Consider the following 15,874-nt stretch of genomic DNA (forward strand, 5'->3'; position numbering starts at 1 on the left):
TGGTGGATGAACCCAACATATGCACTTATGCACCATAGGAATATAAATTTCAAGAGTATGGTTTTACTTGGAAAAGGGAAATAGAACTTAATTGAAAAACTAGTAAATTGTCATCATGCTTCAAAGAAGAACATGAAAAGAAACAAATTACTCCTACCAAATAATGAATCTAAGAAACCATAAAAAAGTACCAACCAATTACCCACTTGTCTGTACATTGTCATTGCTTTCATCATATGGGATAAAGACAAAACCTTTTTCATAATTCCTTAACAAAAAAACATGCTTCAAAATGACCCAAAACCAAAACCTTTATTCATCATCAGGAGCAGGTAGATTAAGATCAAATAAAGATGGATTAGCAGCAGCAGCAAAAGCAGGAGGTGCAGGAGCAGCATGAGCATGAGCAGCAGGAGCAGCATGAGCATGAGCAGCAGCAGCTGGTCTAATCACAAGAGTGTTATCATCATTTCCTCCAATAAAATGGGATCTTTTGTGACCCCCTAAAGCTTGTCCTGACTTGAAAATCTTGTTGCAAATTGGACATTCATGTTCTTTGCTTTTCTTTGACTTCATTTTCTTCTTTCCTTTGTAACTTGACTTCTTATTAGTTTTTCCATTCATGTTCTTATTGCTTTGTGCCTTTGGAGCAGGATAAGAATCACTTTCTGAGCTGTTTTCATCACTCTCATAAGCTGAATCTTCAGAATAACTTTCTCTATCAATCTTCAAACTCTCATACACTTCATTGTTATAACCATTTTTTGTTTTCTTGCTAGAATTTTCCAAAACTACTTTCTTGAATTCAGCACTGTTTCTGTTTCTTCCTCTGCTTATTATCTTCTTGCTTGATTCAAAATCATGATCCTGGAAACTAGAAAAGTATCCAACTTTTGAAGACTTAGCATCATTCCTGAAAAAACCATCACTTGAATCATCTGATTCTACTTTTTTAGGACCATAAGTGAAGTATCCAGAATCCGAATTATCAGAAACATAACCAATTTCGACCGATTTCATCTTCCCGTCTTTGTTCAGCTTCTTCTCAGCAAGCTCAAAACCATTGTTTTTAGCGCCAACAATGTTCTTACCACGGTTCATAACAGCAAACTTGGTATCAACAGAAGGTGATTTTTCTTCAACAACAACTGAATTGTTATCAGAAGATTCTGTCACCAAAGGAAAACGACCCTTATAAGTAGAATCTCTAGACAGCAGCATCAAACACCTAGCAACATCTTCTTGTTCCTGCTCAACCTCCGAAACCGAAGAAGAACAATTTCCCCAATGAAGAGAAGATGAAGACTTATTATCACCACCGCCGCCGCTAAGATTCTTGAACTTCATCCTCCTTGATCTCCTTGAGTCAGTCTGAACCGAAGCCTCGGTATCAGACTGACTATCCATAACCAATTTCTGCTTTTCACGGACACCAGACACACTTTCAATCCGATTAGCTCCCTTATCTTTCTCAGAGTGACAAGCCATGTGACCACACAGTGCTTTCAATGATGGAAAACCTTTTCCACATTCTTTGCAGAATTTCTCCATCTGAACAGTAGCAGCAGCATTGGAGTGCACAAACCTAGTTGTTTTCTTGGGATTCTCTCTAAGACCATAAATAAGGTTACCATCATCACCACCACTACCACCACCATTAGACCCTAAATCCAATCTCTTTCTCTTTCTTCCCTCATCAAACTTAAACATAGCATTAACACTAGCATTAGCATTCATTCTTTTCTCTTCATTAGATTGAAGTGAATTTTCACTCATCATATGAGTCCTAATGTGACCACCAAGAGATTTTCCACAAGGAAATCTTTTCAAACAATACTTACAAACTCTATCCTCCATTGTAATAAATCTAAAGATTCTAAAACCAATAACAAACAAAACAAAAAACAATATGACACTTACCTCAAAATTTCTTCAAAAGACTAAGCAAATTCCATGATCGAGTTGAGAAAAATAGATCACAAAAGTTCTTAGCTTTATAAGGATATAAAGAAGTGATGTGATGATGATGATGATCAGAAGAGAATCAAAAAAGGGTTAAGATGTGACAGTTCTTGTGAAGTACAAAAGATTAGACCCACAAAAAAAGGAACAAAAAAGAAGAAGAAAGAACCCTTCAAAATTTTCAGTTTCCAAAGCAACCGAATTTAATGGGTTAGCAATGGAAAATAAAAATAAAATTTTTGAAGAAAAGGGTTGATGCTAATGGTGGTATTGGATAGGCTATGATCTCTCTCTTGTTGGTGTGGTGTTGTAGTTAGAGGAGAATTCCATGCATGAAAATAAGGGTTTTTTGTTACAAATATTTAATAAAATAAAACAAAGAGAAAAGGGTAAAAATGGAAAAGGAATAATTTGGACGACTAGGATTAAATATTTGTTTTTGAAGATCCCTATGATTAAGGGTAGTACCAAATTTGGCAAACCAAAAACTGAAACATCCAAACTAAGCCTTAAATTGTCTTTGTTTTTCTAAGCTTACACAAGTGAAAGGTCAGAATCTACAACCGTTATTGTTTTTGAGGTTTAGCTCTATCTCATTCACTTGCAACCTCCCTTATTATGGTTGAAAACGATATATGATTTAATTCTATTTATTGTTACCTTCTTCTCATTTTAATACACTTTTTTTTTTCATTCATAACATAACTTATTCCTTACCTAAAAAAAAAAAAAAAAAAACTTAACTTATTCATCATGGTCACCTTTATGATATTTGCAAATCACGACCGTCTAATAAGAATTAGGAAGGTAATTAAAATTTTTGAAGGAGAAGGAAGGTAATTAAATGTTGGTTACAAAAAATGGAAGGTAATTAAATTTTGATTTGTGTATTAAAATTGATTGATTTGATGAAGTGGATTCGAATTTCGATCATTGATATAGGTCGCAAATTTCGTTTGTTGAAGGAGATTAGACTCAATTTTTTATTTTTTTTTGTGTTTAAATAATATGATTGAGTTCATATAGGAACTACTTGATCTTCATTTAAGAATCAATATTTCTTGATTGTTTGATACTCTAGTACATAAAACTTATTTTCTTTTGTAAAAAAAAAAAAAAAAAAATTATTTTCATATTCCGTATATGTTGGTAACTAATAAAATATTTTGCAAGAGACATAGAAATTATGTTATAAACATTGATTTATTGTGCAAATCATATCTTAATGGATTGATTATAGCCAATCTCATGTAGTCTATTAGGAATATATAAAGGAAAATATGAAATTCGTTTATAATTATCAAAGAATTCTACTTGGCAATAATAACAAAATTTTGGAAATCTTAACGGTGAAGTTTGGGCTGGTCATTATCTTAATGATAAATGGTAAACAATGAAAATTATAATAGAATCCAAATCTGGAAATAAATTCCCTGTTTTCTCGCCCACAGTATTTTAATTTTTAATCACTTATTACTAATTAGCATGTCCATTGTCACTAGTTAATGTATTGAAGAGATTTTTTTGGTGAATTAATAATGTATTGAAGAGATTGTTCTTAACGCAAAGAGCAGAGAAATTTTTTTAGGAAAAAAAATAAAAGGAGCAAAAACGTTTGTTGTTTTTTTTTTTTTAAGAAAAAGATACTTAGACCATCTACGATGGGTCCTTCCCCTATCTATCACCATTTTAAATAGACACCTTCATTGTGACATCAATGAATATGGTCCTTATAAGGATGAATGCCTTTATAGGCACCATCTCTCTCCTATTACTCATGGGTTCCACATATTCAATTAATTATATTTTTTTTTCTCTATATTTAATTATTGTATTATTTTGATATTAAAAAATAAATTATATAATAGTTGTAAATAATAGTTGAATTGAATTTGCTTGTAGCATGTAGCCGTTGGAAATTTTACACAATTACCAGTTTACAATTCTTGTATTTAATTACTCCTTAAAAAATCGTCTATTTAATTACTTATTTTTTCATTTTTTTTTTATAATTTATAATTAAATTACTTCAATATTTTAAAATTATATAATTATGAATTAGTATATAAATTATTGTTAAAATTTAATGATATATAGTTATTACTGAGACCCAATTAATAATTATTTTGAGGTGTTGGGTTGAAGAGATTGATTGTTTATTAAGTATTAATTATAAAACGAATAACGTGTACCGTCGGGACCCATTTAAGCCTCCAAACGGGATACTGCATTGTGGATGATCTTATATCATTTCATTATTAATCATATCGGTAATAAATGTCAGAATTTCATCAAATGTGAAAGCTTTATAAAAAAAATAATAACAATCCAAATACCGAAACTAGGCAAGGATGTATGTGTCTTAGCTAATTCATGGGCAACCCCATTTGTTTGTCTTCTAATAAACATGAGAGTTTGTTAAATGATAACTACAAAACCGGATGCTAATATCCATAATGAGACCGAATTAAAATAATCAGTTACTGTTTCGAATCAACCCTCAAAATCAAAATTTGTGAGTTGTATGTATGTCATATATCCATTGAATGGCATAATAAAGTTCCAAAGCCTCCCTAATATCAACTGAACATAAAGGAGTGAACCACATAGTTTTGAAAAGAACATGTTGACCTTCTGCATCTCTTATCACTACAATATTTTGGCCCTACAACAACGCCTAAATTTTGGAAGGTAAAAAAATTGTTCTGGTAGAGTACCATGGACAACGATTTTCTAATTCTGTTTTAATAGCATATGATATTTTTTCAATTTATTTGTAACAACTCAAAAGCGTTGTGGTATAAGAAACGAGAACAGATTTTTATTTGTTATTTTTGTCAACATGCATTAACTGTTCTGGTATAATTTTTAATTATCTTTAATAAAAGCACGAGTAACAACTTTGTTAAATATCGTTCTTAAAAGTTGTAACAAAAAAAACTTAATATAACAAAAATTACCGTTCTAAAATACAAATACCCAGCCCTTTGGAAAAACAAAACAATTTGCTCTTAAAAAAAAAATCTTGTAAAAAAAAAAGAAAAACTGCATTATTTAATAAAACTAATAACAAGAATAAAAAGATAAATTATAAAAAACAATATCCAAAGAAGAAACGCATAAGCTGATCGATCGAACTTGAGAACCCAACTTCAAAACCCATTCGAACCTCAACATTCTCAAACCCTCAACCAACTCGAACCTCAGAAGCCATTCGAAAATCTCAAGAGCTTCAACCACGCTGAACCCATCCGAAAATCTGGTGCTTAGGTTTTCTTCCCAATCTCACCACCGTAAGTCTTCTTCCCAATCTCTCAATTCAATTTGGTTTGTTTTTGTAGTGTTTTTATCGCTTAAATTTCAATTTTGTTAGTGCTGAGCTATTAGGATTGTGTATTTGATCATCAATTTTACCAATTTTGATTTTGTAGAATTTATATTTTTCCTGATACTTTAGTATTAGGTACTTCATTGTTAATTCAATCCTCTTTTTTTATGTAAAATATTAAGCTCTGGTTAGTGTTTAGTTGATGGGTTCCTTTATTTTTAATTAATTAATATAAGTGTTTAGTGAGTATTTGGATTTAACATGTGTTGATAGCTGTAGTTTTTAGTGAGTTTTGTTGAAGGGCCTGTTTGATTAGTGTAACGGGTGGCTTGTTTGTATTAGGGGTTTTGTTTGGTTTTCTGGTAATTTGTAACGGGTGGGTTATGGTGTTGTCAAGTAATTTGTAACGGGTGGGTTTAGGTGCTGTCAGGAGGGCGTGTAAGGGACTGTTTCCGGGTTTTTTGGGCTGCTGGTTGTGGACTTGGCCTGGTTTTAGTCTATGAGTGAAGTTTAGGTGGTGACAGTGCAAGCTGGCTTATGTAGGTGCGACTGTGTTCCTTTTCTTTGGGGCTGATTTTGTCTTTGTATCCTTAGGGGCGGTTTTGGTGTCTGGCCGAACAGTGTTTTGTGGGGATTTTAATCTTAGGTCCTTCTGTTAGTGGGATTGTTTTATTTGTTTTGGTAGGTGATGTACTATTGTAGGTGCGGGGTATGTATTACTCCTTTGTAATTTTGAGTCCATTCCACTTTCTCTGTGGCTAGCTCTGTTCATTAATATTATATGCTGTTCAAAAAAAGGATTATGTATTTGATCACATCTAATGAATAAATATCGAGTAATATGTAATTTCAAGTGTTTGAATTCACTTTTCTATTATATATATTTTCTTTGTGGGTATTACGTACGGTCTGTCGAGCATATTTTGGGATCATTATGTATTTGGCTTGTATTGTATCATTTAGAGTTCTTGAACAAAATCGGTGAATTTAGAGTTTGTGGGTATTAACTGAAATGTGATAGTAGAAGTTTCCTTTATAACCAAACCATACATAAATTATATCGAGAGTAATTCGTCTCATGAAAACAGTATCGCACCTAATTGACTTATGTCCTTTTTGCTGCTTATTATAGGGTAATGTGATTAAAATTTATTAAAATTAGATAAATTGGGTATGTTCTAAATGAGTAATGATTGCTTCACATATTACTTTTTACACGTTATTCACATCTCTATCTTTTCAGCCAAAACCCAAAGTAAGTTACTTTGCAAGTTAGCTATCTTCTAGGTTAATTATTCCTTGATTAATAAAGGCTTATTTTAAATACATAACTTTTTTTTTGGAAAAAATGTGGAACAGAACAATTACGCTATGTATTATATATATTGAAGTGAAAGTTTTGACCTACAGGCCTTCTAAATTAGCCTATTTCATGCAAACATGAGCTTCTTTTTAATGATTAATAGGCATGAATTTGTTTTAGTCTTCTGCATCATTCCTAATGTTAATGTACTCCTTTCTTTCTTACAATAGTCTTTCTCTACATTATCTTGATTCTTATAACAACTTCATGTTTGCTGCAGTAAAATTTGCAGTTTTTATTCCATACATCAATTCCACCTCTCTTCTAATTAGGGCATTTGTTGTTGGTTCAGAGAAAGTACTCTTCAAGAAGGTATGTTTTACTTTTCAATAGTCATAGAAATGCATTGATGTAGTTGAAATTGTAAATATTACACTGCAAAATAATTAATTTATTAAAGTATATGATTGTAATATGTTAGCTTAACCACTATATATGAAACTAAATGTGTCAATCTAACCACACAATCTGTATCTGACACAGAATGTGTGTGCCTAACCACCAATCTGAAACCGAAACCGACTGTAATATTAGGAATCCTATGTAGGTTCACATATTGAAACATGTACTAACACCCCTCTGAAATTAGTTTCCATATACAGTAGTCTGTTCAAAACCTGATGGACAAAGAATGGACAAAATCCGCTAGAGAGAGTGAAGAGTATGAAATTGGTCTTAATTATTTTCTAGACTACGCATACACCAAAGGAAAACCCCGTGGAAAAGAGATTTTGTGCCCTTGTGCTACATGTTACAACAGCAGATGGTTTACAAGGAATGCAGTATGAAATCATTTAATAGCATTTGGATTTCAAAAAGGATATGATGTTTGGGTTCGTCATGGTGAGAAGATACGGAAACCCAATGATATTAATGATAATCATATGAATGATGCAAATGATCAAGTTGACGATATTGATGGACTGTTGTCTGAAAGATTCAGAGGTGTCGCACAAGAAGAATACAGAGTTAATGAAGGCCCCAACGAAGATGCAAAAAAGTTTTATAATCTAATCGAAGAATCCCAACAAGAGTTGTATCCGGGTTGCAAAACATTCTCTAAATTGTCGTTCATCATTCGGCTATATTTATTTAAGTGTCTTTATGGTTGGAGCAATACATCATTCAATGCACTCTTAGAGTTGTTGAGAGAAGCTATGCCTTTTTTGAACATCCCTGATACGTTCAATAAAACTAAAAGCATGATAAAGGACTTGGGGATGGATTATAAAAAGATTGATGCTTGCCCTAATGATTGCATGATCTATTGGAAAGATCATGAGAATGATACTTCTTGCCATGTTTGTGGTGCTCCACGGTGGATTGAAAATGAAGAAGAAAATCATGAGGTTGAAAAAAATCATAAATCTCATAAAGTTTCGGCGAAAGTTTTGAGACACTTTCCCTTGATTCCGAGACTTCAACGGTTGTTCATGTGTTCAAAGACGGCTAGCTCATTAAGTTGGCATGACAGAGATCGTTTAGATGATGGGAAGTTGAGGCATCCTGCAGATGGAGAGGCATGGAAAGAATTTGATAAATGTCATCCTGAATTTGCTGTTGAGGTGCGTAATATAAGACTTGGATTGGCGAGCGACAGATTTAATCCCTTTAGAACCATGAATGTTAATTATTCTACTTGGCCAGTGGTTTTAATGCCATATAACTTTCCACCTTGGATGTGCATGAAGGCTGAGTATTTTATGTTGTCCTTATTAATTCCTGGACGAAAGTCACCAGGTAATGACATTGATATGTACCTCCAACCATTGATTGAAGAGTTGAAATTGTTATGGGATTTGGGAGTAGAAACATATGATGCTTCAATAAATAAAACTTTCCAAATGAGGGCAGCTCTCTTGAGGACAATTAGTGACTTTCCCGGGTATGCTATGTTGAGTGGGTGGAGTACAAAAGGGAGCCTAGCATGTCCTTGTTGTAATTATAAAACTAAATCGATATATTTGAAGAATAGCCATAAAACATGTTAAATGGATCATCATGTATTTTTGCCCATGGATCATAAATATAGATCAAATGCTAGGAGTTTCAATGGGAAAAAAGAACATAGGCCACCGCCAGAATTGTTAAATGGGGAACAAATCTTGGATAAATTAAAGAACTTCAACAATGCTTTTGGTAAGTTGCAAAAGAATTGCAGTGATGGTCCATGGAAGAAAAAATCAATATTTTTTGAGTTACCATATTGGAAGCACAATACTTTACGCCATAATCTTGATGTGATGCACATAGAGAAAAACATATTTGATAGTATAATTGGGACTTTGTTGGATATCACGGGAAAGACAAAAGATCATGCAAAAGCACGTTTAGACTTACAAGAGATGGGTATTAGAAAGAAACTTCACCCAAAAGAGGTCGATCACGGAAAGAAGCTAGTGTTTGCAAAAGCTTGCTTTTCCATGAGTGCAAATGAGAAAACTACTTTTTGTTCTGTATTGAAAAATGCAAAAATACCAGATGGGTGTGCTTCAAACATTTCAAGGTGTGTTCTCCTTCCTGAAAGAAAACTTAGCGGATATAAGACTCATGATGCACATTTCATGATGCATTACTTACTTCAAGTAGTTGTGAGATGTACAACGTCGAACCAGGTTGCACACCCGTTAATTCGTCTTTGTTCGTTTTTTCGTTGTTTATGTCAAAAGGTGATTGAGGTTGAAGATTTGGATATCTTGCAATTTGAGATTGCAGAAACACTTTGCCAATTAGAAACAATTTTCCCCCCGAGTTTTTTTGACAGTATGGTTCATTTGCCGATACATCTAGTGAATGAGGTAAGAATGGGAGGACCTGTTCAATTTCGGTGGATGTACTCTACAGAAAGATATTTAGGAAAATTAAAGGGTTATGTTCGGAATAAAAGTCGTCCTGAGGGTTCTATTGCTGAGGGTTATGTTGTTAATGAATGCTTGACATTGTGCTCGCAATATTTACATAGTGGTGTTGAAACAAGGTTTAGTAGAATGCCAAGGAATATCGATAAGTGTCATCCTGATGAACTTGAAGGTCCAATTTCTTTTTCTAGAATTGGTCATCCTATAGGAGGAAAGAAAAAAGGTGGAGCAATTTCTTTGGATTGCAAGTCAAGGAGTCAAGCTCATCGTTACATCTTATTCAATCATTACGATGTCCAAAAATTTATACGGTAAGTGAACATAATTGTAGGTTTTGGTTTCATAAAATAATTATTTTGCAATTACTTTAATAGTGCAATTTTATTTGCAGTGAGCATGAAAATGAAAATCCCAGAAAAAGAAAGGGGTGGAACAAATCAAAGAGTCAAGGTTTGGATTTTGTTGAATGGTTTAAGAAGCGTGCTTTGTTAAGCGATGTATCTGACATCCTTAGGAAGCTATCCAGAGGACCAAATAGAATTGCACGAAGTTTTTCTGGCTATGTAATTAACGGATATAGGTTCCATACGAAACAACGTGATGCTAGACTTAAAACACAAAACAGCGGTGTGACATTAGCGGCAATAACGGAAAGTTTTGCTAGTACCAAAGATGAAAATCCAATAACACAGTCAGTAATTTACTATGGATTAATTACTGAAATAGTTGAGGTAGACTATTATGGTAGGTTGAAGTTTGTGTTATTTAGATGTGATTGGTTTGAAGCTGAAGAGGAAAAGTTTGGGTTGACTTGTGTTTATTTCAACAAGAGATGTTACATGGATGACCCTTTTGTATTGGCTTCTCAAGTCCACCAATGTTTCTACGTTGAAGATCCTTCAGATGCAAATAGACACTATGTCGTGAAGTCTGTTCAAAGGGAGTTTTTAAATATTGAAGATCCTCCAGAGCATGCAGTAAATCTATCTTCAAGCACTGAAACTTGTGAAGTTGAATTGGTTAGGAATGACATTCCACCAACAATTACTGACAAACCTCCACCCGTGTCAGATGAAATAGAATCTGATGATGACTATAATGCATGATAAATTGTCTCAATTTTTTTGTATTAATGTAGACAAGTTTTAATATGTATTTGTTATGGTCTAGGTTCTATATAGTGTGATTTAGTTTTATATTTCAGTTGTTATTTATACATTATAAATGGATCCAACATATGAAGAAAATTTTATTATCTGTTTTCTAATGATGATTTTGATATATATCATAGATACTTGTATTTAATATACCCTGTAAAGAAAAAAGTTTTTGTGATGGAATTATTTGACATTCACTATGTATTAATTGGTAATTGCAGGAAAATGAAGACAGGTAATGGCTTTCTGTTTGATATACAAGTTAAGTCCAGCAATGAATTATTGCGGAAGATGAATCAAATCAAAGTTGAAAATGCAAAATCTTCAAAAGAAAATAGTCATGTAAACATTATTGGTGGAAACATTCAAAATTTAGACCATCATAAGCAGCCATTGGCAATTAGAAATGTGATTCAAACACAGCGCAACAAGCAAGACCAACTGAAGCGGTCATTGGATAATATAGTTCCAGCCCAACAAATGAAACCTATTGAGTCAGACAAAGGGTTTGTTCACAGAGGTATTAATAGGCAATTGGAAGTAGAAGCATCTAAGAAAATTGTTGAGCCGATGAAAGGGTTTTGTGAGAACAATAATCTTAAGAAATTGAAGTCTACCGTGGATCATCAACTTGAAGGTCCAACTAAATCACATTCCTCAAAGAAATTTGATGAGCAATACAAAGAGGTAAGGAAGGAAAATACTCTTAAAAGGCAAGGAAAATCAAAATTTGGAAATCAAGTTAAAGGTTCAACTGAATCATATGCCTTAAAGAAATTTGATGAGCAAAACAAAGAGGTAAGGCAGGACAATACTCTTAAGAGGCAAGGAAAATCAACCCTTGGAAATCAAGTTCAATGTTCAACCGAATCACATGCCTCAAAGAAAATTGATGAGCAAACCAAAGAGTTAAGGCAGGACAATACTCTTATGAGGCAAGGAAAATCAACCACGGGAAATAAAGTTCAAGGATCAACGGTAGATCGACAAGCCTGCAAGAACAAAAAATATATTCCAAAATGTCCCGCTTTGGCACTTGATGAGTATATTGAAATGAGGAAGGAACAACATGTCATAGAGGAAGCTGGTGATGAAGATATAGAAGAAAATGAAATGGAAGATGATATGGAGAATGATATCAACTATGAAAGTGACGAAATTGAAGGAGCCGATGAAAATGAAGTTGAAGGTAATATATTAATAGTTTTGATTGTCGGTATGCTAGTTTTGATTGTTGGTATGCTCGTGTAAAGTAGAAATTGGATATGAATATTTGCATAGTTGTTTAATTTTTTAATTACTATAATGAGATGAATTACTATTATGTGCTTTATGCGCAGGATTAATAAGAAAACGAAAACGAGGAAAGACTTTATGTAAGAATATTCATGCTCGAGATTTCAAAAATAGACAAGAGATCATGTTGAATGAAGAAGGACAACCAATTGGACCAGATGAAAAGAGAGTGGCTGAACTTAGTAGTTTTTTGGGGACAGTAGCAAGAAGTGCAGATTTATGTCCTCTCACCTTCAATAATTGGAAGGCTTTGGTTAAGACTTGGAAGGATGAAGTAATCGATCCAGTCTGGGAATATGTCAATGTATTTATCTTTTTATTTGAACGTGTGTGTGTGTGAGCTAGAATGCTTTAATGAATATATATATCTTTCTAAATGTGTCTGTTATTTTCACAGGAAAAATACATCATCCCAGAGAAAGGAAAGAAGGATGTATTTGCTATTGTAAGTGATGCTTGGAGACGATACAAATACTTGATTAAAAAGAATCATTTTACCAAGTACAAAACCATGCACGAGCGGTTAAAAAATCGTCCAGAAGAGGTACCGGAAGAAGACTTTAAGAAGTTATTGGTGTATTGGAGAGATAGAAACAGTCAAGTAAGATACAATTACTATTTCGTATATACTATCGTTGTCGCACATTCAGAATTTAATAAAAGAATTATACTTTAATTCATGCAGGAAGTCAGTCTGCAAAATGCTCAAAATATTGCTCAACTGAAATGGAGACATCGAACGGGCAATAAAGCCTTTGCTGTTATAAGAGAAAAAATGGTATTGTTGTTTAAATTTTTGCAAGTGAATATTAAATTCCGCTACCTCATTGATATTCTAAAAATCTTGTCATGCTTGGTTTAGCGTGTAAGTAATGAAGATAAAGAGCCTCCCAGTCAAGCGGAAATGTTCATTGCTACACGTCAAAGTAAGAAAGGAAAAGAGCTGGATCAAGAAACCAATACTGGAATTGTGAGTTTTTTTCTAATACCTTTTAATTTGTTGGGGTCTCGGCATGGGTGGATTTAATTTTAGACTGTGTTGTATGTTTTGTTGTTTGTTATTGGCGAATTGAGTTTGATTTGCTTCATAGTTTGTACGGTTGGCACTTTGGTTTTGGTAGACTCACTATGCATTGTGCATTGTGGCACTCTGGTTTTGGTAGTCATATATCTTGTTTTGATGTTGATTTTGGTAGTTGTTTAATATTTGTAGGATATGATAAGAATTATGTTTTTGAGTATTTGTATTGATTTACGATCCCGGTAGTTTTCACCATGATATGTTTGGTTAGTAGTGAAGCGTTAATATATTTATTTAATGCTATTGTTTCATGTATGTTAGATAAAGCGTCAAGACTTAATTGAGAAACATGGGAAGCCTTCTGAAGAAGCCTTTCAAAGTGTATGCGGCAAAGAAAAACCTGGCAGACTTCGTTGCCGCGGAAGAACTACAACTATGACTCTATTGAAGAGAAATGAAGAAATTGCAAGACTTAGAAAAGAACATAATGATGAGGTAAAACAATTAAAGGATCAGATACAAGAAATGGAAGAGAAACGGCGTAAGGAAACAAAAGCAATGGAAGGAAAAATTCAGATTCTTCTTAAGGCCATGTTGAGTCAAAACACCACTAGGTTGGATACAGAGGCATTGGCAGATTTGATAACAACTTCTGCAGATGATGCTAACAATGTATTGCGTTCTTCTACGTCAATATTTGCTCAAGATGATAATGAGGTAAGATTGAACTATAATTTATGATCTACCTTCTTGTTTCTTTCATACAATATTTTAAATGTATTATATGAAAATTGTGTTATGTTTTTTAAGACTTGATGTATTGGTTGTGTAATTTTGTGTTAGTGTTTAACATATTACAAATAAATTGTAATGATATATAATGAAACACAATTTGAAGAAAAAATAATGATGGACAAAGAAATAGAGTTAGTGCGGTGTTGTGGTAGCAAATGTTGATTGTTGTATTTGTTGGTTGTGTAATTTGATGCATGCATTTATCATTTTGGAAGTTTTTATTTATAAGAAGTTTGTGTGTGTGTGTGTGTATATATATATATATATATATATTGAACACTTTACTTTTATTTTGTAGATGAATAATGATGATATCAATGAAGAATTTGAAGATTTGGAAGCACAAGATGAAGAGATATAGATGTGTGTTTATATATATATATATATATATATATATATATATATATATATATATATATATATATTTTAAAGATAGATGTTTATTGTGATCAAAGATAAACTTAATCTATTCATTAAAGATTAACAAAACAATATATTTTGATATATATTTAACAAGTATTTCTTTTTGTTACGTAGTTGTTTAATTCGAAATATTACATGTAAAAAATTGCATGAATATTATTATTTAAGTTGGTTTATAATTATTACAAGGTTTCAAAAAAGTGTGAATCACTGTGACCAAAATAGTTGGTCCACAATTTTTTTTTAAAAATCCTTTCTTTATTGAAACGGTGAGAAACCGTTGTGGTAGCTTATAAAATTATTTATATAAGAACGGATTTCTAATCCTCCACGTACCAGAACCGTTGCAACTGCCAGTAAAAAAACGTTCTCTAAAGTTTTATTTCACTTCGGATTTTAAATGAAAACGAATGAAAAGCGTAGCTTTATAGAACTTTGAAAACCGTTTTACAAAGCTAAGACAAGACTACGGTTATAGTTATCCGTGGCCGCTTTTAACGGAAACCGTAGCAAAAGGCAAGCACAACGCCTCAGTCTGCCACAGTGGTTAAACCGTTCTAGTACCCAAACACAACGCTTTTTTTGCATTTTACTACAGTTTTTTGACGTTCCTATAGGACCAAAATGTTGTTGTAAATGCCTATATCTACTATATTGCTAGAGTTAGAAAACGAGGCATTGATGTTGCATTTGAGCCTATCACTTTTTAATTTCCTCTTTTTTTTTTTTTTTTTTTTTGAAGAGGTTAAAATGGAATATATTACCAAATTAAAGTGTTCTTCCTAACACAAATATTTACAAGTAGAACCTAAACATGAAGAAAAACAAGAAAATAAATAACTATTAGCCTATGCCTAGCATGGTAAACGGGCTAAGCCACCAACCATGATAATTCCAGGGAAATAAAGCAAATTTCGCCTTCAACCACATAAATGTGAGTGACTTAATCTTATCAACCACCTGCATTACCGACCATTCTTTGCCTTTGAATAACCTGTTATTTCTTTCTTTCCAAATTTCCCAAACGGTAGCAAACCAAATAATCTGTCATATTGAACGTCGAACCTTAGCCCTACCACGTACCGCCATAAATGTTTAGCCATTTATAAATAAAGTTCCAGACATACCCAAAAATATTACAATGTAAGATTAAATGATAAGACGATTCAACAGAACCGCACCCTGCCACACACACCCTGGAAACGTGATCAATGACACCTTGACGGATAAGATTATTCTTTATAGGCAACCTATCCCGGAACAATTGCCAAGCAAACAACACAACCTTAAGAGGGACATCCTTATGCCAAAGAAATGACACAACCACCGTAGAAGCAATATGAGGTTGAGTAGTTAGGAAATTATAAACACTACGAACAGAAAAGGACTTAGATTATTCCAAAGTCCATAGCCATATATCATCATTGTCAACCTGAAAAGTCACATTGTGAAGCAGTAACATAAGTTCCCCCACCAACTCCTCCTCCCACGCAAACAACCTCCGCCTCCACCTCCACGCCTCACCCTCCTCCCCCCAACCTAACGGACACATGTAACAGCTCGTTTTTCAATATAATTATTTTAATTATTCATTATGTGTGTTTATATGTGCTTGTATGTGATTATTTGTCTCTGTGTCTATTTTATTCGGGATTAGTGGGTTTTGGCTTA

The 15,874-nt window shown here is 33.1% G+C and overlaps 3 protein-coding genes across 3 annotated transcripts; 2 read left to right on the forward strand and 1 right to left on the reverse strand.

Annotated features, from left to right (window-relative positions):
- On the reverse strand, window positions 1-2,325 carry LOC11417607 (dentin sialophosphoprotein). The gene has a single exon (XM_003613983.4). It carries the CDS (start codon window positions 1,855-1,857, stop codon window positions 313-315), a length of 1,545 nt encoding a protein of 514 aa, XP_003614031.1. The 5' UTR covers window positions 1,858-2,325; the 3' UTR covers window positions 1-312.
- Window positions 2,326-2,822: 497 nt separating this feature from the next.
- LOC120580636 (uncharacterized) lies at window positions 2,823-14,187 on the forward strand. Its single transcript, XM_039834665.1, has 8 exons — window positions 2,823-2,829; window positions 5,106-5,255; window positions 12,168-12,268; window positions 12,362-12,565; window positions 12,650-12,742; window positions 12,827-12,934; window positions 13,307-13,702; window positions 14,079-14,187. The coding sequence occupies exons 1-8, from the start codon at window positions 2,823-2,825 to the stop codon at window positions 14,139-14,141; spliced, it is 1,122 nt and encodes a 373-aa protein (XP_039690599.1). The 3' UTR covers window positions 14,142-14,187.
- Window positions 8,645-10,757, forward strand: LOC120580736 (uncharacterized). Its single transcript, XM_039834886.1, has 2 exons — window positions 8,645-9,822; window positions 9,903-10,757. The coding sequence occupies exons 1-2, from the start codon at window positions 8,645-8,647 to the stop codon at window positions 10,615-10,617; spliced, it is 1,893 nt and encodes a 630-aa protein (XP_039690820.1). The 3' UTR covers window positions 10,618-10,757.
- Window positions 14,188-15,874: the final 1,687 nt, after the last annotated feature.

This window comes from Medicago truncatula, chromosome 5, assembly GCF_003473485.1.
Source record: "Medicago truncatula cultivar Jemalong A17 chromosome 5, MtrunA17r5.0-ANR, whole genome shotgun sequence".
Lineage (NCBI taxonomy): Eukaryota > Viridiplantae > Streptophyta > Magnoliopsida > Fabales > Fabaceae > Medicago > Medicago truncatula.